This window comes from Coregonus clupeaformis, chromosome 3 (assembly GCF_020615455.1).
Source record: "Coregonus clupeaformis isolate EN_2021a chromosome 3, ASM2061545v1, whole genome shotgun sequence".
NCBI lineage: Eukaryota > Metazoa > Chordata > Actinopteri > Salmoniformes > Salmonidae > Coregonus > Coregonus clupeaformis.
In genome coordinates, this window is record NC_059194.1 from 24946188 (window position 1) to 24973983 (window position 27796).

Below are 27796 nucleotides of genomic sequence, written 5' to 3' on the forward strand. Positions count from 1 at the left end.
GGTTTAGCCTGCACCAGCTGGACGATTGGTTTAGCCTGCACCAGCTGGGCGACTGGTTTAGCCTGCACCAGCTGGGCGACTGGTTTAGCCTGCACCAGCTGGGCGACTGGTTTAGCCTGCACCAGCTGGGAGACTGGTTTAGCCTGCACCAGCTGGGAGACTGGTTTAGCCTGCACCAGCTGGGAGACTGGTTTAGCCTGCACCAGCTGGGAGACTGGTTTAGCCTGCACCAGCTGGGTGACTGGTTTAGCCTGCACCAGCTGGGTGACTGGTTTAGCCTGCATGAGCTGAGCTAGCTGGCCTGAGAGCTGGGCTGAGAGGTTGCCCTGCGTTAGCTGAGCTAGCTGGGCCGCCGGGATGGTGATGATGGTGATCTTCTCTCCGCTCTTGGCCCCGGCGGGCATCATGGCAGGCAGGGTCTGGATCACCAGCTTGGGCCCGCCAGCGTGGGCGTTTCCCAGGGTGATGGGAGCCTGGGTGGTGAAGACTGTGGAGGAGTTGAGGGTCATCTGACCCAGCGTCGTCGTCATGACCATGGGCATGGCCAAACGCATGGTCCTGTACATCAGACAGAAACAAATATTTAATTATTTAACTGTGCATTTGTATGAAAACGTACAGAGAGAACATGCATGTGTGATTCTGTCCTATGTCTGCTGCCCCTAACACTACACAACATTTTTTAAAATAAATACCACAGATTTGTGCCTGTAAAAAGAAACGCTATAAAAAATGTCTTAAAATTATTTAATGACTTCTCCAATCATGCCTCTCACCTGTTGCCGGATGCGGTGGGGATGACGGTGACGTAGCTCTGCTGTGTCTGGGTGGAGGTGGCAGGGTCAAGGGTCAGGGTCTGGACCTGGTGGTGCTCAGAGGGTTCCCCCTCGCCCTCCTCTCCCTCCTCCTCCCCGTCATCGTCGATCACCCTGATGTTCTTGGGCATATCTTTAAACTGGTAGGCTAGCCTCTGGCCCGCCACCTTGGCTAGGATCCCCCTCTGGTAGTAATACCTGGACAGGGACAACCGTACCAGGCAGACGACTGCACTTACACCGACAATACGTGCGGAAATACACTCAGTTTACCTAACGGTCATACCCTTGCATGCATTTTAAAAGGGGAACTTAAATGGGTTAAATGCATGCATTTTAAACAGACACAAATCAAAAATGTCATTACTCATTCCTTAGCATACAAACAGTAAAGATATGTTGGATCAACAACAGTAAGCCTTACACACTAACTATAGTGAGGAATTGGCTATCCAATATAGTAGAATGGTATCCTGTGGTTACCTGAGTGCCCTGCCCATGGTTTCATAGTTCATGTCAGGTTTGTTCTTGTGTTTTCCCCACAGTTTGGACACGGCCTTGGAGTCGACCAGCTTGAAGATGCCCTTGTCCCGCTGCATCCACTTGATGTACCTGGGACAGGTGTTCTTGTCCTGCAGTAGATCCAACAGGAACTCCCATAGGTAGGTGGTGCTCCCTGGAGGACGGAGGGAGAGAGAAGACCAACGTAATTCATTCAGAGGATCGCTCACACACAGGCTAATTACTGAAGGGATATGGTCCCATCTTGAGTTGCTCTACGTAGAGAATAATCCCTTCATGGGCTTGACAAACCCTAGCCCTCGCTGTGTTTGTGGTACCTTTTCCCTCTCTGGGTCTCTGCCTGATCCCCAGGTCAATGTTACCGTTGGTGTCAGGCTGAGGCTGTTGTGTCTTCGGCTTCCGTCCCCCTGCAAGGAAACCAACTTAGTACACTTCATATAATATACAACTTAACTTGTAATACTGGGTTGGACACAGTGACCAACACAGAGACAGATGGTAAGAAAGCATTTGGTTGTGTATGAGGCAGACCTTTCTTCTTCTTGGCAGAGGGAGGCTCGTAGTCGGGGGGTATAGGGAAGCTGTCCTCCTCTATGGGCTCACACTCTGTAGACACCTCCACCACAGTCTCCATCATCACGTCCTCCACTGAGACACACACAGTCAATAGTTCATTATTACAGCCACAGAGCAGTGTGAAGATTCAACTCAAGCCAAATGGTAACAAAACAAACGTTGTGGTAGAACAAACTTTGCCACATTTTACTCTCATATTTTTCAGCCGGCATCATGGCCCGCCCACTTATAATGCCTAGCCCCCAGCAAGGCCAGTGGGGGGAGGGGTTGAGTTGTTACCTGTGTTGCGGTCTCCATGGAAACTGCTGGGGGAGTCCATGTGAAGAAGGGCCTCAGCCGCCTCGAAGGTCTTATCAAAGCACACCATGCCCCCGTGTGACAACACCTCTACTACGACAACACAAGAGACGGGGGAGATAGGTTAAAGGAGAAGTGAAAATACATTTGACATTTAAATGTAATGTAATGTTCGTTCAACTACTTTGTTTCAATGATTATTCAACCATATCTTCCAATGTCTGTGGCCTTATAGCAGCAGATACCACAGACGTTCACCATAGGAAGCAGTTAGCTGGGCAAGATAGATGTTTCGTTTCATTAAATAATGAGGGGTTAGGCTAAGTGAACCTTTACTTTTGGGACACCGATAGTAAACCATGTAGCCTTTATCTTTGTAGCATTGGAGAGAAGGAGTGATGTAGCCTGTACCAGCTATCACCCTAAATCTTCAATTTCCCCTCCTCTCTTTATCTCACTCATTCATGACCCTCCCCATTCCACATTTGGTTGTGCATAGCAACAACTGCCTATAGAAGAGCTCTTTAGGATGGTCATTGGTCAACATCCAATAAAACTGTCCCCTCCCTCAAACCTCAATGACTTCTGTCACTCTTCCAATGGGCTCAGTTCATACTCCACTAGATGTCCTTCTTGAGATGGTCCTAGAAGAAAATAATACTCCTGATATGTTGGAAAGTCTAAAAACCAATTCATGCTTGTTCCGGAAATGCGATCCAGAGGCTCTGTACGTAGGGTATGACGCAATTGCAGAGCCTCCGCATCGCTGTGCACCTCCCAAATGTTTTACCAATGCGGAGGGCCCCATATAGCTCCGCATTGACATGATTGGTTGACGATAGGTGGGGGCGGGAGGGCCAGTACAGGGGCTTGAGCCTTTTACACCCACACTCTTCTAAAGCAATCACTCAATCAACATTACTATCCAAACCCTCTAACCCTCTCACTGCAAAAAACAATATCACCTTCCAACCCTGCACCCCCCTCCCTCTCTGCTCACAGCCCTCTCACCTGTCTCCACCACCTCTGTGACCACCTCCTGCTCGTCTCCCACGTCCTGCATCAGGTAGGTCCCGTCGTCATAGACCAGCACCTGGGCAGCGTAGCACTGCTCCACCTGGGCACTGGGCACCTCTTCCACCACCACAGCAGGATACTCCTCCCCATCCTCCCCTATTACAGTCTCCACCATCTCCTGCACCACCTCCCCCTCCTCATCAGGGTTCTCCTCACTCTGGAGACAGGACAAAGACACACATTGAGGGAAGTGCAAGGTGAAACGTCCATCATGTGTTTTGTGTATTTGAACATTTGTTTAATCATTTATAACGGCAGGACAGAGGTGCAATGGTCACCAGAAAAACATGTTATTCATTGGTATGAAAAAAATATATGCACTCACTAACTGTAAGTCGCTCTGGATAAGAGCGTCTGCTAAATGACTAAAATGAAAATGTAAAAATGTTCACTTCACAATATTGTTCATGTCAATAAGATACTTACAGTGGGGGAAAAAAGTATTTAGTCAGCCACCAATTGTGCAAGTTCTCCCACTTAAAAAGATGAGGCCTGTAATTTTCATCATAGGTACACGTCAACTATGACAGACAAATTGAGAGAAAAAAATCCAGATAATCACATTGTAGGATTTGTAATGAATTTATTTGCAAATTATGGTGGAAAATAAGTATTTGGTCACCTACAAACAAGCAAGATTTCTGACTCTCACAGACCTGTAACTTCTTCTTTAAGAGGCTCCTCTGTCCTCCACTCGTTACCTTTATTAATGGCACCTGTTTGAACTTGTTATCAGTATAAAAAGACACCTGTCCACAACCTCAAACAGTCACACTCCAAACTCCACTATGGCCAAGACCAAAGAGCTGTCAAAGGACACCAGAAACAAAATTGTAGACCTGCACCAGGCTGGGAAGACAATCTGCAATAGGTAAGCAGCTTGGTTTGAAGAAATCAACTGTGGGAGCAATTATTAGGAAATGGAAGACATACAAGACCACTGATAATCTCCCTCGATCTGGGGCTCCACGCAAGATCTCACCCCGTGGGGTCAAAATGATCACAAGAACGGTGAGCAGAAATCCCAGAACCACACGGGGGGACCTAGTGAATGACCTGCAGAGAGCTGGGACCAAAATAACAAAGCCTACCATCAGTAACACACTACGCCGCCAGGGACTCAAATCCTGCAGTGCCAGACGTGTCCCCCTGCTTAAGCCAGTACATGTCCAGGCCCGTCTGAAGTTTGCTAGAGTGCATTTGGATGATCCAGAAGAGGATTGGGAGAATGTCATACGGTCAGATGAAACCAAAATAGAACTTTTTGGTAAAAACTCAACTCGTCGTGTTTGGAGGACAAAGAATGCTGAGTTGCATCCAAAGAACACCATACCTACTGTGAAGCATGGGGGTGGAAACATCATGCTTTGGGGCTGTTTTTCTGCAAATGGACCAGGACGACTGATCCGTGTAACGGAAAGAATGAATGGGGCCATGTATCGTGAGATTTTGAGTGAAAACCTCCTTCCATCAGCAAGGGCATTGAAGATGAAACGTGGCTGGGTCTTTCAGCATGACAATGATCCCAAACACACCACCCGGGCAACGAAGAAGTGGCTTCGTAAGAAGCATTTCAAGGTCCTGGAGTGGCCTAGCCAGTCTCCAGATCTCAACCCCATAGAAAATCTTTGGAGGGAGTTGAAAGTCCGTGTTGCCCAGCGACAGCCCCAAAACATCACTGCTCTAGAGGAGATCTGCATGGAGGAATGGGCCAAAATACCAGCAACAGTGTGTGAAAACCTTGTGAAGACTTACAGAAAACGTTTGACCTGTGTCATTGCCAACAAATGGTATATAACAAAGTATTGAGAAACTTTTGTTATTGACCAAATACTTATTTTCCACCATAATTTGCAAATAAATTCATTAAAAATCCTACAATGTGATTTTCTGGATTTTTTTCTCTCATTTTGTCTGTCATAGTTGACGTGTACCTATGATGAAAATTACAGGCCTCTCATCTTTTTAAGTGGGAGAACTTGCACAATTGGTGGCTGACTAAATACTTTTTTCCCCCACTGTATATCAGCCCTGACCCGGGTGCTTTAAGCTTGGAATGGGCTTGTGTGTGGTGCTGGTATTGCAAGTAAAATACCTTTTAAAATGTTGCATAGGGAAGGTTAGGACCTGTTGTCTCTTACCTGCTCAGTCTCTTCCATGACAGTGACGTACTCCACCATATTCCCTCCACCGTCTGCCACAACAACAGAGGTCATCACTCATTCCTATGGAAATAAAAGAGGGAATCAGAGCCAGTCTCTTCCCCAGCCACAGTCCATCACACAGACTAGGAACAGCTCTGTATGGGGCCCTGGTTCCTGAAGTATGCACTAGCGTCCTCATCACAGCTAACGGAGAAACGAAACTAGCTAGCTAACACTGCAACAAGAACACAAACGTCAATTTAGCTCAAATTGACCATGTTCAGCAATAGTACTGAGCGCAAACGCTACACACTCTGTAGAATGCGATAGTTGCTGTTTGCGCATGAAGGGACGACACGTTCCCACTTCACGTTCACAAGCGTGACCCCAATGTTTACATCATTTGTGCAGTTTCTGGCTTTTAGTTACATTAGCTAGCTAGCTAGTAACGTTAGGTTCTGTATTTTAGCTTTAATGTACATTGACTGGTAGATAGGTGTGTTCCAAGTTGTGTTATAAAGAGAGATGAAACATGTACCTAACTAACAGGACATGTTTAATAATGTGGTTCCGTGTAGCTCAGTTGGTAGAGCATGGCGTTTGCAACGCCAGGGTTGTGGGTTCGTTTCCCACGGGGGGCCAGTATGAAAAAATGTATGCACTCTGGATAAGAGCGTCTGCTAAATGACTAAAATGTAAAATGTAAATGTATGTGCTAGTTCGCTTTTTAGCTGCTAACATTGCTAGATCACTTGTTAACTTACATAGTTAGCAGTGGCCGCTAGCTAAGGTTGGCTGTCATATGGCCATCCTTGCCCGTTGAACACCACAGATCCAATCATGTTATTACCTAAAATCTCGCAAAATAACATTCCTTACCTCTTATGTTGCTTTTCCTGCGGTGGATAGCTTCAAGATAGGCCTAGCTCTGTAAGCTAACTGCTAGCTAGCTGGCTAGCCAAGTTGACCAGGCCGACGCGCTACTTAATTTGAATATTCTCAAGTGTTTGCAAGATAGCTGTAGCAAGCACAATATTTCAGCAAAAATAGCTAGCTATGTGCTCTTAGGTTGATTTTCACCTACAAACGATACTGAAACGCTGTATATTGCATTTGTTTAAGTTAGTCCTATTTTACAGGATGTTTAGATCTCACTGCTTTCCTGCGCGCCGTCTCTTCGCTGAGGGAAGTCGGGTCAACGTTCTTCTTCTTTGATGAGGTTTAAGGGCGGTTGGCATCCAATTTGTTGCAGTACCGCCACCTACTAGACTGGAGTACAACTCTCTTATATTTTGCTTGAAAAATACAATAAAATATATTGTATTTTACCCTACCATCTGACACTACACTCACAAATTCTAAAATATTATTCATAATTAACACCACCCTAATATTAATTCCTACCTCATGCCGTCAACCTAAAATGATGGGACATCACCACTTAACACTCCCTGTAACTCTTCTGATGTCAAGTCTCGCACACCCAAATACCTCTCTGCAGCTGCCACCACAACCTCAATTTTCTTCGACTTACGTTCCATCCCTGCAGTACAATTAATAACCATTGCTATAAATGCTAAAAATCCAATCTTACTGAAACATATATCACTTGTTGGCCTATCCCTCTGTACTGGTACATATCTACTACTCTCACCACTCCCCCCCCTTCACTACTCTTACCCTGGAAACCTCAACCTGCCTCTCTCGCACGGGATCGGGTCAAACTTCTGCAGCCCGCTAGCAAATGACACATTGGCTACGATGACGTCAGAGCGTCGCCCATGATCCCCTGGCTATGGCTCCATCCAACAGTGGCCCTGACGTTACAAAACGTCATTTATCAATAACTAAGTTCTTTCTGACACACTTCTGTAAATATAAATGGCTGCATGAATACATCCTTTGTGATTGCTGGATGACTGCCTGAGTATTTCACCATTTTAACTATAAATGTGGTGTGGGGGCTGTGCTTTGGCAAAGTGGGTGGGGTTATATCCTGCCTGGTTGGCCCTGTCCAGGGGTATCGTCGGACGGGGCCACAATGTCTCCCGACCCCCCCAGCCTCCAGTATCTATGCTGCAATAGTCTATGTGCCAGGGGACTAGGGTCAGTATGTTATATCTGGTGTTATTCTCCTGTCTTACCATACATAAAAATGTATGCACACATGACTGTAAGCCGCTTTGGATAAAAGCGTCTGCGAAATGGCATATTTCTATTTTTTATCCAGTGTCCTGTGTGAATTTAAGTATGCTCCCTCTAATTCTCTCTCTCTCCCTCCCATCCCGGAGGACCATGCCTCAAGACTACCTGGCCTGATGACTCCTTGCTGTCCCCAGTCCACCTGGTCATGCTGCTGCTCCAGTTTCCACTCTTCTGCCTGCGGCTATGGAACCCTGACCTGTTCACCGGACGTGCTACATTGTCGCAGACCTGCTGTTTTCAACTCTCTCTCGCTCTCTACCTCATCTGCTATTTCAACTTCTAAATGCCCGGCTATGAAAAGCCAAGTGACATTTACTCCTGATGTACTGAGGTGTTGCAACCTCTACAACCACTGTGATTATTATTTGACCCTGCTGGTCATCTATGAACGTTTGAACATCTTGGAGAAAAATCTGGCCTTAATGGCCATGTACTGTTATAATCTCCACCCAGCACAGCCAGAAGGGGACTGGCCACCCCTCAGAGCCTGGTTCCTCTCTAGGTTTCTGCCTTTCTAGGGAGTTTTTCCTATCCCCCGTGCCTCTACATCTGCATTGCTTGCTGTTTGGGGTTTTAGGCTGGGTTTCTGTATAGCACTTTGTGTCACCTGCTGATGTAAAAAGGGCTTTATAAATAAAATTTGATTGATTTAAATGTTATATATATGATGAGCTTCCGCATCAGTATGAATATTGTGTAGTCCAATGGTTGCAAGTTTATAATCTCGTCCACCAATGAGGTAGCAGTTGACCTGGGGACGAGGTTATTAAGTTTACTATGACAACGATAGTAGATGCTCATATATTGGACATCATTTGTCATGGTGTATTTTCAATAGCAGAGAGGTTTTAAAGTTGAAACAAATAATAAAGCAATAGACAACACTGAAATATTCATTTAGTTCAGAAAAACAGCAATGTTTAAAATAATCACAGTTTGTAGCCCATGCTAGGCCAGTGCGCAGCGTGAAGCCATCCACTCACAGGACAGAACAAGCCATTATATATAGCCCATTAAAAACCTGCCTGCAAACATTAGGACAGACACACTGAATTATCCCACTCCTTAAATTAGGAATTATCCTACATTCACTTCTTATCAATGGTCTCGGTACCTTTTGAAATATGCCTAACATAGCAAAAAATAAAATATAATACGTGAGGAAAGTGAGAAGAAAACTAGGCCTACAACAAATAAGTAGAGTATGCCTACAGTGAGAGCCTTGTATGACCTGCAGATGATTTTAACTGGTTCTGACAAAGTTATGAACATGTATTTATGAATCTAAACTAACTAGTAAGTCATCTACTTTGAAAAGCAGAAAAAAAACTGAGCCATATCAAGCACTGAATTAACATACCACCACACAAGCCTGACTGCAGTGTAAAAAAAATCTACTTTCATATGATAACAAGCACAACACTAAACTGTTTATACCAGGCTAGGAAAACATGCTATACACTCAAATCATGGCTTTTCCTATTTCAGATACAGCTTTTCACCACAATAAGCTATAGAGAGGGTCACTGTTAAATTAATTGACTATCTAACAGCTGTGTATTCTATAGCCATGGTGCAGAGCTGAGAGAAAGGCTCTACAACAGAGGGGGAGGGAGAAAGTAAAGAGATGAAATCTCTGCCTTATGAAATGTTGAAGAGTGACATCATGGACTACGCTATGGAGTCTAGCTTGAAGAGACATCACCGAGTGTAAAAACCTGACTGACTCGTCGTCATGCTCGTTTCCCAATATGAATCCCATGTCTGGCTTGCAACTGAGGTTTATTCAACTGTAACACTGCATTAGTAAAAGGTCTGTGGATCACAAGCTGGAGGAAAAGAGGAGGAATACTGAGGTGGTAAGTTATCCTAATGGATCTGGTCTCCCAAGAACAAGCCAGTGATTTACAAAAGCCATCTGATCGCATTCCCTTTGAGAGTTAAATACTTGTGATGTTCACATTGGAATCAGCCCAAAGAGGAAAAACATGAGGCTAGTTAAAGAATGCTGGTCACATTCCTGCCAGGCCATGACGCAATTGCTGGCTGAGCATCAGATGTGTAATATTGCGTTGGATGGTGAGAATCAGAAAACACCATTGGAGTGAATCTACTGTGAGGTTCCTTAGTTGAAGTAAACTATGACATACTATGCTGTGAGAGTATCCTTAGCCTTCACAGCTGTACCCATGCTGAAAACTAAGAAAATAGAACTCCCATTGAAAGAAATACAGTCTCCTTGTAAAGGTTGTGCAGATTAACCAGTAGTAAACTCCCAGGTGTTTTGTGACTGCGCGCATCTAAAGGTAACGTATTGTACTATATGACTGACTTTCTGCAGTGTCACAGGTTCAGTTGTGAAGCCTATATAGAGGGACCATTTCTAAACGACTCCGATGTGATACAATAGGAAGATGTACCTCTTCTTGGAACAGGTGGAGTACGTCTAGAAGAATATACCAGATGTTTGTTTCCATAAAGCAGGCATTAACTGAATATATACACAGACAATTCCCTGAACCAAGACGGGGAGACAACAAGTTTTATACTACAGATAAATATCAAGGGTCGACTGTCAGGGGTTAGGGGTCAAAGTGTGTGGGAGGGTTAAAGGGTGGGGGAAGACACATCCCTTTTCTTCCTCAGGGTAGAGATGTTTCATCCAGGGGCTCCAAGTGCTTACTGTGATGAATAGAATGAGAAGAAAACAGAAGTTACATAAAAACACAAGGTATCAAGACTGGTGCATGACAGACCAGAGACAGAACAATTAATATAAATAAGTAGGCATCTTTTCACCAGGGGAAAACACTACACAGGTTTAGGTTAGATTACAATACACTATGCCCAAAAAGGAACATTTTCCTTTTTGGGAATAGTGTATTGTAATCTAACCTAAACCTGTGTAGTGTTTTCCCCTGGTGAAAATATGCCTACTTAGAGAAGTGACTACAGAAGTTCAGTACCTGTCAGTTGGTTCTACTGCATCTGCATCCTAAGCAGCTGTCGCTTGCCCTGAAGACCGACGTGGTAAGATCGCATTAGATCACAATACTATGACTAGCACTGAAATGGCAGTAGCCTGTTAATCTAAGTTTCAAAATGTGAAATACAGATATAGGATCTTAAATTTGATCACCCAGTTGTTGCAAACTTGTATTTTATTAAATGGTTTAAAAAGGCTTCTGAAGTTTGTAATTTCCACTTAAACATTTTAGACTTGATTTGCCAACTAAAAATGTATCAACCCCTACCAAAAAATGTCCATTAATTATAATCCACATAATTCACATTTCCTGTTGCTGCAGGATTATTTTCCTGCTGTGAGAAACGGGTCAAATTAAGATCCTACAGTGGGGGGAAAAAAGTATTTAGTCAGCCACCAATTGTGCAAGTTCTCCCACTTAAAAAGATGAGAGAGGCCTGTAATTTTCATCATAGGTACACGTCAACTATGACAGACAAATTGAGATTTTTTTTCTCCAGAAAATCACATTGTAGGATTTTTTATGAATGTATTTGCAAATTATGGTGGAAAATAAGTATTTGTCACCTACAAACAAGCAAGATTTCTGGCTCTCACAGACCTGTAACTTCTTCTTTGAGAGGCTCCTCTGTCCTCCACTCGTTACCTGTATTAATGGCACCTGTTTGAACTTGTTATCAGTATAAAAGACACATGTCCACAACCTCAAACAGTCACACTCCAAACTCCACTATGGCCAAGACCAAAGAGCTGTCAAAGGACACCAGAAATAAAATTGTAGACCTGCACCAGGCTGGGAAGACTGAATCTGCAATAGGTAAGCAGCTTGGTTTGAAGAAATCAACTGTGGGAGCAATTATTAGGAAATGGAAGACATACAAGACCACTGATAATCTCCCTCGATCTGGGGCTCCACGCAAGATCTCACCCCGTGGGGTCAAAATGATCACAAGAACGGTGAGCAAAAATCCCAGAACCACACAGTGGGACCTAGTGAATGACCTGCAGAGAGCTGGGACCAAAGTAACAAAGCCTACCATCAGTAACACACTACGCCGCCAGGGACTCAAATCCTGCAGTGCCAGACGTGTCCCCCTGCTTAAGCCAGTACATGTCCAGGCCCGTCTGAAGTTTGCTAGAGTGCATTTGGATGATCCAGAAGAGGATTGGGAGAATGTCATATGGTCAGATGAAACCAAAATAGAACTTTTTGGTAAAAACTCAACTCGATCGTGTTTGGAGGACAAAGAATGCTGAGTTGCATCCAAAGAACACCATACCTACTGTGAAGCATGGGGGTGGAAACATCATGCTTTGGGGCTGTTTTTCTGCAAAGGGACCAGGACGACTGATCTGTGTAAAGGAAAGAATGAATGGGGCCATGTATCGTGAGATTTTGAGTGAAAACCTCCTTCCATCAGCAAGGGCATTGAAGATGAAACGTGGCTGGGTCTTTCAGCATGACAATGATCCCAAACACACCGCCCGGGCAACGTAGGAGTGGCTTCGTAAGAAGCATTTCAAGGTCCTGGAGTGGCCTAGCCAGTCTCCAGATCTCAACCCCATAGAAAATCTTTGGAGGGAGTTGAAAGTCCGTGTTGCCCAGCAACAGCCCCAAAACATCACTGCTCTAGAGGAGATCTGCATGGAGGAATGGGCCAAAATACCAGCAACAGTGTGTGAAAACCTTGTGAAGACTTACAGAAAACGTTTGACCTGTGTCATTGCCAACAAAGGGTATATAACAAAGTATTGAGAAACTTTTGTTATTGACCAAATACTTATTTTCCACCATAATTTGCAAATAAATTCATTAAAAATCCTACAATGTGATTTTCTGGAGAAAAAAAATCTCATTTTGTCTGTCATAGTCGACGTGTACCTATGATGAAAATTACAGGCCTCTCTCATCTTTTTAAGTGGGAGAACTTGGACAATTGGTGGCTGACTAAATACTTTTTCCCCCACTGTATATCTGTACAACTACCATCATTTAGCTCCAATAGATGATTTCCATCAGTTGGATGAGTAGATTTCCTTTTTTTAAAATCATCTACTCATCCAACTGATCAGACATTCTATTGATCAGTTGCATCCTGTTTAGTTGTCAAATTACCTGTTAGCTCAGCAGCAGGGGCCTCATCTTCGTCTGGGATAATCCTGCCGGTCATGGGGCCAACCCCCAGGACTTTGGGCCTCTTGTCTGACTTGGCCGCTCCCTCCAGCACCACTACAATATACTCCTTAGCAGGTGCTGCCACCGCAACTAGAGCAGCCTCCACTGGTGCAGGCTCTGCCGCCGCCACTGGTGCAGGCTCTGCCGCCGCCACTGGTGCAGGCTCTGCCGCCGCCACTGGTGCAGGCTCTGCCGCCGCCACTGGTGCAGGCTCTGCCGCCGCCACTGGTGCAGGCTCTGCCGCCGCCACTGGTGCAGGCTCTGCCGCCTCCACTGGTGCAGGCTCTGCCGCCGCCACTGGTGCAGGCTCTGCCGCCGCCACTGGTGCAGGCTCTGCCGCCTCCACTGGTGCAGGCTCTGCCGCCTCCACTGGTGCAGGCTCTGCCGCCTCCACTGGTGCAGGCTCTGCCGCCTCCACTGGTGCAGGCTCTGCCGCCTCCACAGGTGCAAGCTCTGCCGCCTCCACAATCTCTGCTGCGGCAGCCTCAACTGGAACTTCTTCGACTGCAGCTGGAGCCTCCTCTACGGGTGCGGTCTCGACTGAAGCCTCTACTGCAGCTGGGGCCTCTATGGGAGCTGGCTCAACCTCCATAACCTCAGCTGGGACAATCTCAACTGGAGGTTCGACTGCAGCTGGGGCCTCTTCTACTGGTGCAGCCTCAACTGGGGCTGCTTCTTCTGCAGCTGGGGCCTCCACTGGGGCAGCCTCCTTGACTTCTACAACAGGCACAACCACTTCAGTGACTGTTGTCACCGCCAAAGCAGAGGCTGCTGCCATAGCCACTGGTGCCACTGCAAGATAGAACCAAGCGCACATGCATCACTCACACTCATGTTACAAAAATACTGACTCAAACAACATACAGTGCATTCGGAAAGTATTCAGACCCCTTGACCTTTTCCACATTTTGTTATGTTACAGCCTTATTCTAAAATGGATTAAAAAAACAAAATCCTCAATATACAGTACCAGTCAAAAGTTTGCACACACCTACTCATTCAAGGGTTTTTCTTTATTTTTACTATTTTCTACATTGTAGAATAATAGTGAAGACATCAAAACAATGACATAACACATATGGAATCATGTAGTAACCAAAAGTGTTAAAAAAAAATCTAAATATATTTGAGATTCTTCAAAGTACCCACCCTTTGCCTTGATGACAGCTTTGCACACTCTTGGCATTATCTCAACCAGCTTCACCTGGAATGCTTTTCCAACAACCTTGAAGGAGTTCCCACATATGCTGAGCACTTTTCCTTCACTCTGCGGTCCAACTCATCCCAAACCATCTCAATTCGCTTGAGTTCGGGGGATTGTGGAGGCCAGGTCATCTGATGAAGCACTCCATCACTCTCCTTCTTGGTCAAATAGCCCTTACACAGCCTAGAGGTGTGTTGGGTCATCGTCCTGTTGGAAAAACAAATTATATTTCCACTAAGCGCAAACCAGATGGGATGGCGCATCTTTGCAGAATGCTGTGGAAGCCATGCTGGTTAAGTGTGCCTTGAATTCCAAATAAATCACTGACAGTGTCACCAGAAAAGCACCCCCACACTTCACGGTGGGAACCACACATGCGGCGATCATCCGTTCACCTACTCTGCGTCTCACAAAGACACGGCGGTTTGAACCCAAAATCTCAAATTTGGACTCATCATATTAAAAAGGACAGATTTCCACCGGTCTAATGTCCATTGCTTGCTCGTGTTTCTTGGCCCAAGCAAGTCTCTTCTTCTTATTGGTGTCCTTTAGTAGTGTTTTCTTTGCAGCAATTCGACCTTGAAGGCCTGATTCACGCAGTCTCCTCTGAACAGTTGATGTTGAGATTTGTCTATTACTTGAACTCTGTGAAGCAATTATTTAGGCTGCAATTTCTGAGTCTGATAACTCTAATGAACTTAACCTCTGCAGCAGAGATAACTCTGGGTCTTCCTTTCCTGTGGCGGTCCTCATGAGAGCCAGTTTCATCATAGCGCTTGATGGTTTTTGCGACTGCACTTGAAGAAACTTTCAAAGTTCTTGAAATCTTCCGGATTGACTGACCTTCATGTCTTAAGGTAATGGACTGTCGTTTCTCTTTGCTTATTTGAGTTTTTCTTGCCATAATATGGACTTGGTCTTTTACCAAATAGGGCTATCTTTTGTATACCACCCCTACCTTGTCACAACACAACTGATTGGCTCAAACGAGTTAAGGAAAGAAATTCCACAAATTAACTTTTAACAAGGCACACCTGTTAAATGAAATGCATTCCAGGGTACTACCTCATGAAGCTGGTTGAGAGAATGCCAAGAGTACGCAAAGCTGTCATCAAGGAAAGGGTAGCTACTTTGAAGAATCTCAAATATAAAATACACTAATCAAAATGTAACACTTTTTTGTTTGTTGGTTACTACATGATTCCATGTGTTTTTTCATAGTTTTGATGTCTTCACTGTTATTCTACAATGTAGAAAATAGTAAAAATAACACACACACAACCCCATAATGACAAAATGAAAACAGGTCTTTAGAAATTAGCAAATTTATTTTAAAAAATATATTTTTTAAATACCTTATTTACAAAAGTATTCAGCCCCTTTGCTATGAGACTCAAAATTGAGCTCAGGTCCATCCTGTTTCCATTGATCATCCTTGAGATGTTTCTACAACTTGATTGGAGTCCACCTGTGGTAGAATGAATTGATTGGACATGCTTTGGAAAGGCACACACCTGTCTACACTACCGGTCAAAAGTTTGGACACACCTACTCATTCAAGTGTTTTTCTTTATTTTTGTACTATTTTCTACATTGTAGAAAAATTGTGAAGACATCAAAACTATGAAATAACACATATGAAATCATGTAGTAACCAAAAAAGTGTTAAAATCAAAATATATTCTATATTTGAGATTCTTCAAAGTAGCCACCCTTTGCCTTGACAGCTTTGCACACTCTTGGCATTCTCTCAACCAGCTTCACCTGGAATGGTTTTCAAACAGTCTTAAAGGATTTCCCACATATGCTGAGCACTTGTGGGCTGCTTTTCCTTCACTCTGCGTTCCGACTCATCCCAAACCATCTCAATTTGGTTGAGGTCGGTGGATTGTGGAGGCCAGGTCATCTGATGCAGCACTCCATCACTCTCCTTCTTGGTCAAATAGCCCTTACACAGCCCTTACTTGAACTCTGTGGAGCATTTATTTGGGCTGCAATTTCTGAGGCTGGTAATGAACTCTAATGAACTTCCATTCCTGTGGCAGTCCTCATGAGAGCCAGTTTTATCATAGCCCTTGGTGGTTTTTGCGACTGCACTCGAAGAAACTTTCAAAGTTCTTGAAAAGTTCCGTATTGACTGACCTTCATGTCTTAAAGTCATGATGGATTGTCGTTTCGCTTTGCTTATTTGAGCCGTTCTTGCCATAATATGGACTTGGTCTTTTACCAAATAGGGCTATCTTCTGTATACCACCCCTACCTTGTCAAAACACAACTGATTGGCTCAAACACATTAAGAAGGCACAAATTAACTTTGAAGAAGGCACACCTGTTAAATGAAATGAATTCCAGGGTACTACCTCATGAAGCTGTTTGAGAGAATGCCAAGAGTATGCAAAGCTGTCATCAAAGCAAATGTGGCTATTTGAAGAATCTCAAATATATAATAGATTTTGATTTGTTTAACACTTTTTTGGTTACTACATGATTCCATATGTGTTATTTCATAGTTTTGATGTCGTCACTATTATTGTACAATGTAGAAAATAGTAAAAATAAAGAAAAAACGTTGAATGAGTAGGTGTTCTAAAACTTTTAACCGGTAGTGTAGATAATGTCCCACAGTTGACAGTGCATGGCAGAGCAAAAACCAAGCTATGAGGTCGAAGGAATTGTCCGTAGAGCTCCGAGACAGGATTGTGTCGAGGCACAGATCTGGGTACCACAACATTTCTGCAGCATTGAAGGTCCCCAAGAACACAGTGGCCTCCATCATTCTTAAATGGAAGAAGATTGGAACCACCAAGACTCTTCCTAGACCTGGCCGCCCGGCCAAACTGAGCAATCAGGGGAGAAGGGCCTTGGTCAGGAAGGTGACCAAGAACCCGATGGTCACTCTGACAGAGCTCCAGAGTACCTCTGTGGAGATGGTTGTCCTTCTGGAAGGTTCTCCCATCTCTGCAGCACTACCCCAATCAGGCCTTTATGGTAGTGTGGCCAGACGGAAGCCACTCCTCAGTAAAAGGAACATGACAGCCCGCTTGGAGTTTGCCAAAAGGCACATAAAGGACTCTGACCATGAGAAACATCCAGGCTCTGTCGTAGCCGGCCGCGACCGGGAGACCCATGGGGCGGCGCACAATTTGCCCAGCGTCGTCCAGGGTAGGGGAGGGAATGGCCGGCAGGGATGTAGCTCAGTTGGTAGAGCATGGCGTTTGCAACGCCAGGGTTGTGGGTTCGATTCCCACGGGTGGCCAGTATGAAAAATATATATAATGTATGCACTCACTAACTGTAAGTCGCTCTGGATAAGAGCGTCTGCTAAATGACAAAAATGTAAATGTAAATGTAAATGTAAACAAGATTGTCTGGTCTGAATGCCAAGCGTCACGTCTGGAGGAAACCTGGCACCATTCCTACAGTGAAGCATGGTGGTGGCAGCATCATGCCGTGGGGATGTTTTTCAGCTCCAGGGACTGGGAGACTAGTCAGGATCGAGGGAAAGATTAACGGAGAAAAGCACAGAGAGCTCCTTGATGAAAACCTGCTCCACAGCTCCCAGGACCTAAGATTGGGGCGAAGGTTCACCTTCCAACAGGACAACGACCTTAAGCAAACAGCCAAGACAACACAGGAGTGGCTTCGGACAAGTCTCTGAATGTCCTTGAGTGGCACAGCCAGAGCCCGGACTTGAACCAGATCGAACGTCTCTGGAGAGACCTGAAAATAGCTGTGCAGTGACGCTCCCCATCCAACCTGACAGAGCTTGAGAGGATCTGCAGAGAAGAATGGGAGAAACTCCCCAAATACAGGTGTACCAAGCTTGTAGCGTCATACCCAAAAAGACTCAAGGCTGTAATCGCTGCCAAATGTGCTTCAAAGTACTGAGTAAAGTGTCTGAATACTTATGTAAATGTGATATGTTTATTTTAATACATTTGCAAACATTTCTAAGCCTGTTTTTGCTTTGTCATTATGGGGTATTGGGTGGAGATTGACTTAGATTGTTTTTTTAATCCATTTTAGAATAAGGCTATAATGTAACAAAATGTGGAATAAGTCACTGTACCACACTCACCCAATGTGATGCGTAAAAAGGAGATCCAGAAAAACAGAGGCAGGTAGCCATGCCAACATGAAAGTTGTAGTATTTTGTGTACAAATCCCAAGAGACTGTGAAAGACGCATTCTTGTTTGAAAAGTGCAGTTTGACCAAAACCGTTACCATCAATTGACTTGATGGGTTAGGGAGAATACAAGCAAGTGCAGACAAACACCACGTAGCCACTAGCCAGACAGAGGACAATGACTTACAGGAAACCATGCTAGTTGAAAGAAGCACAGTGAGACCAGACCGAAAAGGTAGCTTGTGTTGTACAAACAAAGTCAGTCTTCGCAAAAACAAGACAGACATAGGGGTTAGCTAGTGCTTCTTCAGAAAGAAAAAAGGCCATCCGAATGGGTTCAGACAATTTTTTGCGTTTGCATCAATATGTCCAGTACCAGGTGAATATAGACCTTCACCGTGCATTGTGGCATTAACCTCTATTGCATTCATCACTTGTTCTCCAAAAGTCCCACATTTCAACTAGAAGACCTGTCAATTTTTGGGGGGCACATTTTGGTGAATAAGGCAAAGCAGAAATGCATTTGACCAATGCAGGCTGGCAGACAATGGAAAGAATGTACCCACCAGAGCACTGAGTGACCACAGGAGAATGGGTGGTGTTGAGTGGGTTAGGATGGAGCCTACTGGTGGTATTGAGTGGGTTAGGATGGAGCCTCCTCGTGGTGTTGAGTGGGTTAGGATGGAGCCTACTGGTGGTGTTGAGTGGGTTAGGATGGAGCCTACTGGTGGTGTTGAGTGGGTTAGGATGGAGCCTCCTGGTGGTATTGAGTGGGTTAGGATGGAGCCTACTGGTGGTGTTGAGTGGGTTAGGATGGAGCCTACTGGTGGTGTTGAGTGGGTTAGGATGGAGCCTACTGGTGGTGTTGAGTGGGTTAGGATGGAGCCTACATGTGCAGAACTTAACTAATACATAGTGGAGGCTGGTGGGAGGAGCTATAGGACAGGTTCATTGTAAGGGCTGGAATGGCATATATGGGAATGGTTTCAAACATATGGAAACCACGTTTGCCTCAGTTCCATTTATTCCATTCCAATGAGCCAGTCCTCCTACATCACCTCCATCCAGCCTCCTCTGCTACTACTACCGCATGCAGGGTAGCAGTGGCATAGGTGCAGATAGCAGGCATAGCAAAGAAAGGCATTGCAGTGTACCACTACAACATTCCATTGCGCAGAAGAGGGTACAGGAAGTGATGATGGAATAGTGTCTGGAAAAGCAGTTAACTGGGCATAAAAATCCCCATGCAGTGCATGTATGCAACACAAAATGCCTTGTAAGAATAGAAGTGTAAATGAGTAATTTCTAATGTGAATACAGACATTAAAATAAGTGTATCAGAATATACAATAAAGAACGTACTTTTGCATGTTGTCCACCATCCTTTATAAAAGAGGCCACCTCAAATAAAATAAAATGCCTTCCTGCCAAATATCACAAAGGCACACACACACCAAATGGGATAATGGTTTGATTTGAAACACATTGGTCTTGACATTTTTTCACAACTAGGGAGCTTTTCGGATTTGTGTGCTGGTCTGAAGTAAATCATTTGTCGACTCGTGGGGCAGCAGTGCAGAGATGAATTAACTAGTGTCAGTGTGGGGGATTTATCCCCAGGTTCATGGTAAAACTATAGTATAATATTATATTTAAAAAATATAACGTTTAGTTATAAAAAGGTGTTAGATATTTACGCAATTAACACATAACTTTCTGGAGGCGGATTGTCTTGTCATTTTTCCTTGTGATGGAAACCATTGTTTTGGAAAGACACTGGTTTTCTGCACCCGAAAACCCTACAAGCGTAGCGTATTAGCGCAAGCAAACCAAATCCAGACAAATTAAACACAGGAGTGGATCTTTCCAGTTTCTCAATACTTTTATTGTATGGCTTGATGAATTCCATTGATCAATTACACAACTTCTCACTGCGTTAGCCAGTTAAGAAAATAGCCAAATCTGAATGACCACATGGTTGAGTTCATCAAGTTAACCTTACGAGGTCATTCCCTCAAAAGTTCCAGTTTTACAGTGAAGAATAAAAACACACGGCAACAGTTTGTTTTGTTCAGAGTTGTCTCTATTAGCAGAAGCTACCACACGGCTGCATGAGATGTACAGCGGGTTAGGTTAAACCAAGCTTTTATCATTACATCGGCGTGTACCAACTCAGTGATATCTGGCAGAGAAGCATATTAAGAGGCCTAAAAAAAAGTACAGTTATACAATGTAATATCTCCCTGAGTATTAGTGATTGGTTGGCCGTGGACTGGGCTTACACATTACAAACAAAATAACAATCAAATGGCGCATTTGAGGTGTTTTCCTGTTTGTGTTTGCATGCGGCGTCGGGCCTCTGAGGTAAGGCAGGTGAGAAGTTAAAGATCGTTGATACGTGAGGTCAGTGGAGCTTGAAAACAGAATGGTGAGAGGACATTGAGAGGGGTGGGTGGATAAAGGTAGTTGAGGGGGAAAGTGATTTGCACTGTGTATTTCTATCCTTACTGTAATTATACGAGATTGCAAACATTACATCCTTAACTGTGCAAGAGATAGTCCTGCATTGATGACATCACTACCACTTTCTATCTGCTGTTCTGATTGGATAGGGAATTCAGGAAACAACACAGCCTCTCTGGTGAAAGCTTAAGGCTTTTACCATCTCCAGGAATCACAACAACTATACTGTACACAGCCAGGAGAGAGACTGAACTATATAAAATAAATCAAACCCCATAAAGTCTGGAAGCTTCTAGTGTGAAGAGGAGAAATAACAAAATATTATACTCTGTCTTCTCACTTTAACTTAAAAATCAGTCATATCATTAATTACACCTCCGCCATCTACATAAACTCTAATAAATAAAATGTGTTATTTTGAGAGAAGAACCTTCACATCTGAGGAGTCAAGCTCTAAAGTGGTTTTAGGACCAGGTAGGATCAGTTTTAGGTGATACTGTATGGTATGGGTAAAGAATGGTGTACACCTAGCCTTCCTCTAGTTGCTGGTCTAGCAGTGTGCGTGTGTTGGGCTGGTGGTGAAGGACAGTGTGTTACTCCGTAGCAACAGCAGCCTCAGGGGCTGCCTCCTCCTGTGGGGCCGTACCATTGCTCTCCAGTTCTGCCACAGCAACTGCCTCCTCGGCGATGGCGGGCATGGCAATGGCAGCCTCCTCCACTTTGACCACTTCCTCTGCTGCACCCTCCACTTCCTTTGCCACCTCGACAACCTCTTCTGCGATCTCGGCGATGACTTCAGCAGCCTCGGCAATAGCCTCTGCGATCTCCTCCACCACAGTCTCTGCTTCTACTGCAGCCACTTCCTCTACTGCTGCCGCCACAGCAGGTTCTTCAGAGATTGAATCAGCCTCTTCAGCAGGTTCTGCTACGTTTTCCGCCGCTACAGCCTCCTCGTCTCCCTCAGCCACCTCCTCTGCTTCCTCCTCCCCTCCATCGGCTGCTGCTTCCTCACCTGAAACAAAGAGAGAAACATTTATAAAATCAGTAAAGATGGCATCGCTCTTTGAAGCTCACCAACACCACACTGCCCGAGTAAGCCATGCTCTACTACACACAATACTCAAAGAAATAAATGGATTTGCAGAGCATGTGAAATTACCCTACATAACACTACTAGCCTATATTAACAGAATATTCAGATAAAGTACTATTTCTAAGTTATATATTTATATCTGATCATGTATAGCTCAGATCTAGTTCTGTATCCTGAGCTGCCGTGTGCACAACTACACACTCAATCATACACCGCATCACACACGCCCATGCCACTCCTCTTACCACACCTCCCGCTCATACCACACTCCACCTGGAAGGGGCAAACCCCAGCAAATCAAATCACTGCAGAGGAGAATTCACTACAGAACCACATGCAAACCCAAAGACAGAAAGGGCGGGACAGAGGAATAAAAACGACAGAGGGAGGGAAGCGAAATTAAAGTGACAGTGAACGTAGACAGGGTCAGGTCAGAGGGTAGAGGGTAGAGGATAAAGATGGCAAATCTTACCATCCAATCAAAGCTACCAGTACCTGGAAACTCCAACAACAACACAGAGACAACCAAGGTGGTTTGTGCACGTTTAATTTAAAAATTGCGGTATTAATTTAAAATGAGGAAATAAGAGAAGGGAGCTATATGAAGCATCCAGCAGAGAAACTTTCAGAAACAGACAATAGTTGAATGTATGGCACGTAGCAGGAAAGTAGAAGAGATTTCCCCCTTTTCAGATTCATCCAAACAGTCCAGTACGCTATAAAGTCCGAGGTGTAGGCAATTTACTTTTACACTGAAAAGAGTAAACATAGGAGAGAGTTAGCAGAAAGGGAGGAAGAGAACCTTTAACCAAAATAACTTACAAATCTGATAAAAATTTGACCATTATCAAAATTTCAAATTCAACATCCAAGAATATGATCAATTCCCTACGATATTCTCTTGCTTGTGCAATGCGCTCATAATGCTAACTGTGCATTAGCGTTCTAGGTGCATAACCCCCTTAACGGCTCACTAAGACGACATCACCGGTTGTCTCCGTTTGGTAGCGAATAAAGAGCCTCTAATAAATAGGTACAGGTTTTAAAGAGGTAAAGGGAGACAGGATTAAAAGTAAAAGAGAAGGGGGACACATGTTTTGGGATAGATCGTCCAATAGGAAAGGAGTAGTGTCAAGGAGGGGAGCCCCCTGTTCTGATTAACAGGTATTTCAGCCTAAAGGATAGGTTAGGGTCAGATGGGAGAAGCTTGGTCGGATCAGATAGGGGGAAAATTGAGTTTACTTTCAGAATCCAAAGTACCACTGATACAAATGTCTATATCAAAGTCAGCAACAGGATTAGTCTTAAATTTACCATCTAGAGAAACCAAAACATTTTGTGCAGGCAAACTCATTTCGGAACGGGTCCTTCCAAATATTACCATCAACAGTAGGTTTTACACCAACTAGATGCTTATGGTCCCCTAACAATCTTTTCTGCCATTAACCAGGTTTCCAGACAACCTTTTTATTTGCGTAAAGTAGCTGTCAGGTAAAACATAAAAATAAATTGTCAGGACAGGCCTGACGGAAACAGCAAGTCTGTAAACTTTCCAAATTTCGACAAAACACGCTAGAAAAGGTGGGATCTTTTTGTGTCTGTAAAATTAATTACAGAAATGGCGGTGGAAACGATTTTATGCGCAAATATTGATATAATAATCACATCGAAGTAAACTTGGAGTCACGCGATGACGTGTGGTCCTCCCACTACGACTCGGGAAAGCATGCAGTTTATTAGGCTACAGATGAAATAAATTATGATTTTCACAGGGTGGTGAAAGTGCAAGGTGATGAGCTTGATGCTCCTTTCCAATAAATATTGAGGGTCTTATTCTGGTGACACGATGATTGATGCTTGGCTGCCGTTTCACAAATTAAAATAATCTTGCTCTATTGTTCATAATAATCTCATGTAATCAGCACTGTATCTGCGAGCTGTTGGCTAGAGCGCACATGCCAATACCAGAGTGGGCACATTCGCTATATAACGCAACATATGTGACAAAACAATCAGTAGAGTCGAAAACGCGATGGAAACCCATTTAACTTGTTTTTACTGTACATGGGAATTTAACCGCAAAAAAGTATTAAGTCATCACGCACAGACCTTAATCCGCAACCAATCAATTTGATGGAAACATCTCTGGTGGGAAAATCCACATTTTATTTTTGCGGATTTTGGAATGTTCGCATGAAAATCGGTCGCCAATTGGATGGAAACCTAGCTAATGACAGAAAGCCAAGGCCTTGGGTTGTAAAACTTCCAAGACCAACTCCAGAAAAATCAAACAGAGCAGAACCTGTTCTAGACCCGACATCTTATCTGGGTTTCAATTAAAATAAATGCGTTTATCGCAGACACTTATCCCAGTTACACTGTTTTAACACAAAGTCTAAACAGGTTAAAAGCACTTAGAACTTGTTGCTGATAAATTAATTGACTGAAGATTGATCAGATGAGACAAATGGCTCAGGCAGTTATTTACAAGAACAGGGAGACCATCTAGCCTGGGTGTAAGAATCGATGTGATTGGTGCTCTACCGTGACTAGCCGATGAGGATTAAGGAACCCTACGATGAGTGGAGACGTCACTAATAATAATAATGCTGTAGATTATCGTGTCATTTCACGGCATTTGTTCTATATCGTGGAGCTCCGCCCCATAGGGGAGCTCTGCTCCTAATGGTTTACCCTCTGCCCTAAGGCAGCAGCAGCCTGAGACAAAATTATGCACACACCTACAGCCAATAGGAGTACAGGTGTCCCTATAAGAGGGGACGCTTCCCCTCAATCAGCCTCCCTTTTTCTTCAGCGACTGGACTAGACTGAAGAAGCCAAGAAGAGACGAAGAGAAGACTCAGGACGAAGAAAACGCCGTCGATTTTCCAGATCATCGACGTCGTCCTACAATGAGCACACCAAGCTTATCCATAGGGTAAGTATTTAACAAAAGCTCTTTTCAGAGCTCAATGTCGCTGTTCCCCTTGGCGGCTGTCGACCCCCCCAACATATGTTTCGTGGGTTGAGGGACACAGCACGCCAGGGACAGCTTCATTAATCCCCCACTATGCGCCAGCTGCGCCCTCCTTTTTGAAGGAGTGGAAGCAGTGTTGGGCATTTTTAGGGAGGATATCCCTTTTGAGGATGTGCTATCAGTGTTAGTCTCAGCTTCTGAGGCATCATCTGAAGGCGCTGACTCAGGAGATGACAGGGCTATTGGGGAAGAAATGAATATTCTATTGGAACAATTCATTACACTGACCCAGATGTTTAACACCCCTTTTCCTTCGGGAAATTGTGAGGTCATTACATCCCTGGATGATGACGCCACAGCCTCTCTGTGCCTGAATTCTCAGGTCTTATTGAGTGGGCTGCTAAACAGCGGGAGATTAAGCTGCCCCCCATTCCCTCCAACCCGGAAGTGGATATGAGGAAGGGCGGCCGTTACTCTCGCTACAGCTTGGCGTCAGACGGCGGCCTCCAGCAGCAAGGGAGCGGGCCTCGCCCCCCCCCTGCAGCGCCAGAGGTGCCGGCGAGAGAGGTCATTAAAGCGTCATCCTGGCATCACCCGAAGGGTGGCCAGAAGAGACGCCGTTTATGACAGGCGAGGGGGAGAGAACGGAAGACGGCACAGCGCCTGCTGTGACCGAGCCCACTGTCCCCCCCCCACTCTACCGTTGAGTGTATGGAGGAGAATGTTTTTTGTTGATGTGTGTAATAAAGAGTTGGCTCTACTTGACACTGTCAAAAAAAGAGCCCCTTTTCCATAATACATCCGAGAGCGTTCGACCTTCCTCACTCTCTCTCTTACCACTATGAGTGCAGCTCAGCCCACCATGGTGCGTTGCTAAATGCACACATAAGGCAGGTATATAAAAGGTATTAAGTGTACCTTATAAAGACCTCACTTTACAGACTCCTAGGAGTGCTGTAGTGAGTGTCTCACATAGCAGGCTGCAGTCTCAGCCAGATAATGGCATGATGACGCGACCGCTATTCGGGACGGCGCTCTGTCTCAGGCTAGCGCCTCAGTCAGTGCAGTTCAGACCCGTGCTGCGTTCACGGAGGGCCTGATTACTACGGTTACGGGCGTAATCACAGACTAAGGTCTCTGTTAGTACGAACCAGACCCATGCTGCGTTCAGGAAGGGCCCGATTACCACGGTCACGAAGGTGCCCAGTGTATCGGCGCCCCCACCTTTTTCTGAACGCGCCCAGGCTCACCACACTGAGTGTAGTTCAGCCCACCAGAGGTGCAGAGCTGAACGCACACAGGAGGTGAAAGGAGGAATAATACCAAGACACCGTCTTGGCTTATCTCAAAGAGACCTCACATTACAGACCCCAAGGAGTACTGTAGTGAGTGTCTCTCATAGCAGGCTGCAGTCTCAGTCAGGAGACATGATGACGCAGCCGCTATTTGGGGATGGCGCACTATCGCAGACTAAGGTCTCGGTTAGTACGAGCCAGACCCATGCTGCGTTCACGGAGGGCCCGATTACCGCGGTCACCAAGGTGCCCAGAGTATCGGCGCCCCCCAGGCATCGTAACACAGCAGCTATCTGGGGACGGCGCATTATCGCAGACCAAGGTCTCGGTTAATGCGATTCAGACCCATGCTACGTTCACGGAGAGCAGGATTACTAGCGTTATGGGTATAACCAAAGTATCAGCTCCCCCTGACAGAACGAGCCAGTACTCACCACACTGAGCGTGAATCAACCCACCAGGGGTGCAGAGTTGAACACACACAGAAGGTGAAAGTTAAGAAGGTATCAAGGCGCCGCCTTGTTTTACCTCACAGAGACCTCATACTACAGACTTCTAGGAGTACTGTAGTGAAGGGCTCTGATAGCGAATTGCAGTCACCTAAGATGACGCAATCGCTCGCTGGGGATGGTGCCCTGCCGCAGGCTGTGGCCTCGGTCAGCGCAATTCAGACACGCGATGCGTTCAAGGAGGCAGGAATACGACGGTTACGGGTTTAACCGACGTCCCTACTCCTCTTTCTTTTTCAGAACGCATTTCCTCTCCCTTTCACGGGAGGCCCACCTTGGGCTGTTCCACCACTTCAATGTTGGGGAACAGTGGCGGTAAGGGCCATAGAGGAATACAGGTCCTTCCTACTGGATGCACCACAGATTCGCGCCCAGCCACTTTCTCTGCATTGCTGGCAGTGGCGAAGAAGCTGCACCCTCTCACGCTGGCTAGAACAGACGTTGCAGAAGGGTTATGCTCTCCAATTCCACGGGACCCCACCCCCGTTCAGGGAGTGGTGGAGACGGTGATGAAAACGCCAGACAAAGTGGCCGCTCTGATGACAGAGATTACGGAACTTTTGGCGAAGGAGGCGGTGACAGTAGTTCCCCGGGAGCAAAGGAACAAAGGGCTATATTCGCCTTATTTCCTAGTGCCCAAAAAGACGGGGGAGTGAGGCCGATTTTGGATTTACGCATTCTCAACGAGAGCATAACCAAACGGCCCTTCCGAATGCTAACGACAAAACGTCTGCTGGAATGTGTCCAGAGAGGGGACTTTTGTACGAGCATAGACCTAAAGGACGCGTACTTTCATGTGCCTGTTCAGCCGCGTCACAGGAAGTTTCTGCGGTTCGCCTTTCAAGGGGTGGCGTACGAATACACGAGGATGCCATTTGGGTACGCCCTGGCACCTCGCACATTTTCCAAGTGTGTGGAGGCGGCATTGGAACCGTTGCGTCGTCAGGGAATACGGCTACTAGCCTACCTGGACGACCTACTGGTTCTCGCCCCGTCAGCAGAGCTGGCGATCACTCACACAACACAGACAGTGATGCATCTCACAAGTCTGGGGTTTGCTGTGAATTGGAAAAAGAGCGCGCCCTGGCCTACAGCTAGACACTGTGAGGATGAGGGCTCGAATTTCGGACCCCCGAAGGGTAGCCTTGTTGCTAGCCCTAAGGAAGTGTCGTCCGAATCACACGGTGACGGCGCTGTCGATCATGTCACTTTTGGGTCTCATGTCGTCAGCCCACTCTGTGGTTCCGCTGGGACTCCTGCACATGCGCAGGACGCAGTGATGGTTCGCCCAACTAAGACTAGACCCATTGCGTCAACGTCATCGGTTGGT

The 27796-nt window shown here is 45.3% G+C and overlaps 2 protein-coding genes across 8 annotated transcripts in view; both read right to left on the minus strand.

The window, feature by feature from the left end:
* The window catches only part of LOC121542563 (ETS-related transcription factor Elf-2), a 7713-nt gene extending 814 nt beyond the window's left edge, over positions 1-6899 (minus strand). Inside the window, exons 1-9 of one of the 2 annotated variants that reach the window (XM_041851981.2) lie at positions 6311-6899; positions 5429-5512; positions 3222-3444; positions 2193-2300; positions 1869-1985; positions 1655-1744; positions 1299-1491; positions 777-1013; positions 1-558 (exon numbers count right to left, since the gene is read on the minus strand). The exon at positions 1-558 is cut by the window's left edge and continues 814 nt beyond it. In XM_041851981.2, the coding sequence (XP_041707915.2) occupies positions 1-558; positions 777-1013; positions 1299-1491; positions 1655-1744; positions 1869-1985; positions 2193-2300; positions 3222-3444; positions 5429-5503 (1601 nt within the window). In that variant the 5' untranslated portion in view covers positions 5504-5512; positions 6311-6899. Of the gene's footprint in view, positions 559-776; positions 1014-1298; positions 1492-1654; positions 1745-1868; positions 1986-2192; positions 2304-3221; positions 3445-5428; positions 5513-6310 lie in introns of both variants that reach the window. The other variant, XM_041851977.2, reaches the window with a different exon arrangement.
* A 1617-nt stretch (positions 6900-8516) lies between these two features.
* The window catches only part of mgarpa (mitochondria localized glutamic acid rich protein a), a 46533-nt gene continuing 27253 nt past the window's right edge, over positions 8517-27796 (minus strand). For 5 of the 6 annotated variants that reach the window (XM_041852040.2, XM_041852022.2, XM_041852009.2 and 2 more), the window contains 4 exons: positions 21239-21604; positions 12739-13590; positions 10603-10651; positions 8517-10318 (listed from right to left, as the gene is read on the minus strand). In XM_041852040.2, coding sequence (XP_041707974.2) covers positions 10632-10651; positions 12739-13590; positions 21239-21604 — 1238 coding nt within the window. In that variant the 3' untranslated portion in view covers positions 8517-10318; positions 10603-10631. The remainder of the gene's footprint in view (positions 10319-10602; positions 10652-12738; positions 13591-21238; positions 21605-27796) is intronic. The other variant, XM_041852031.2, reaches the window with a different exon arrangement.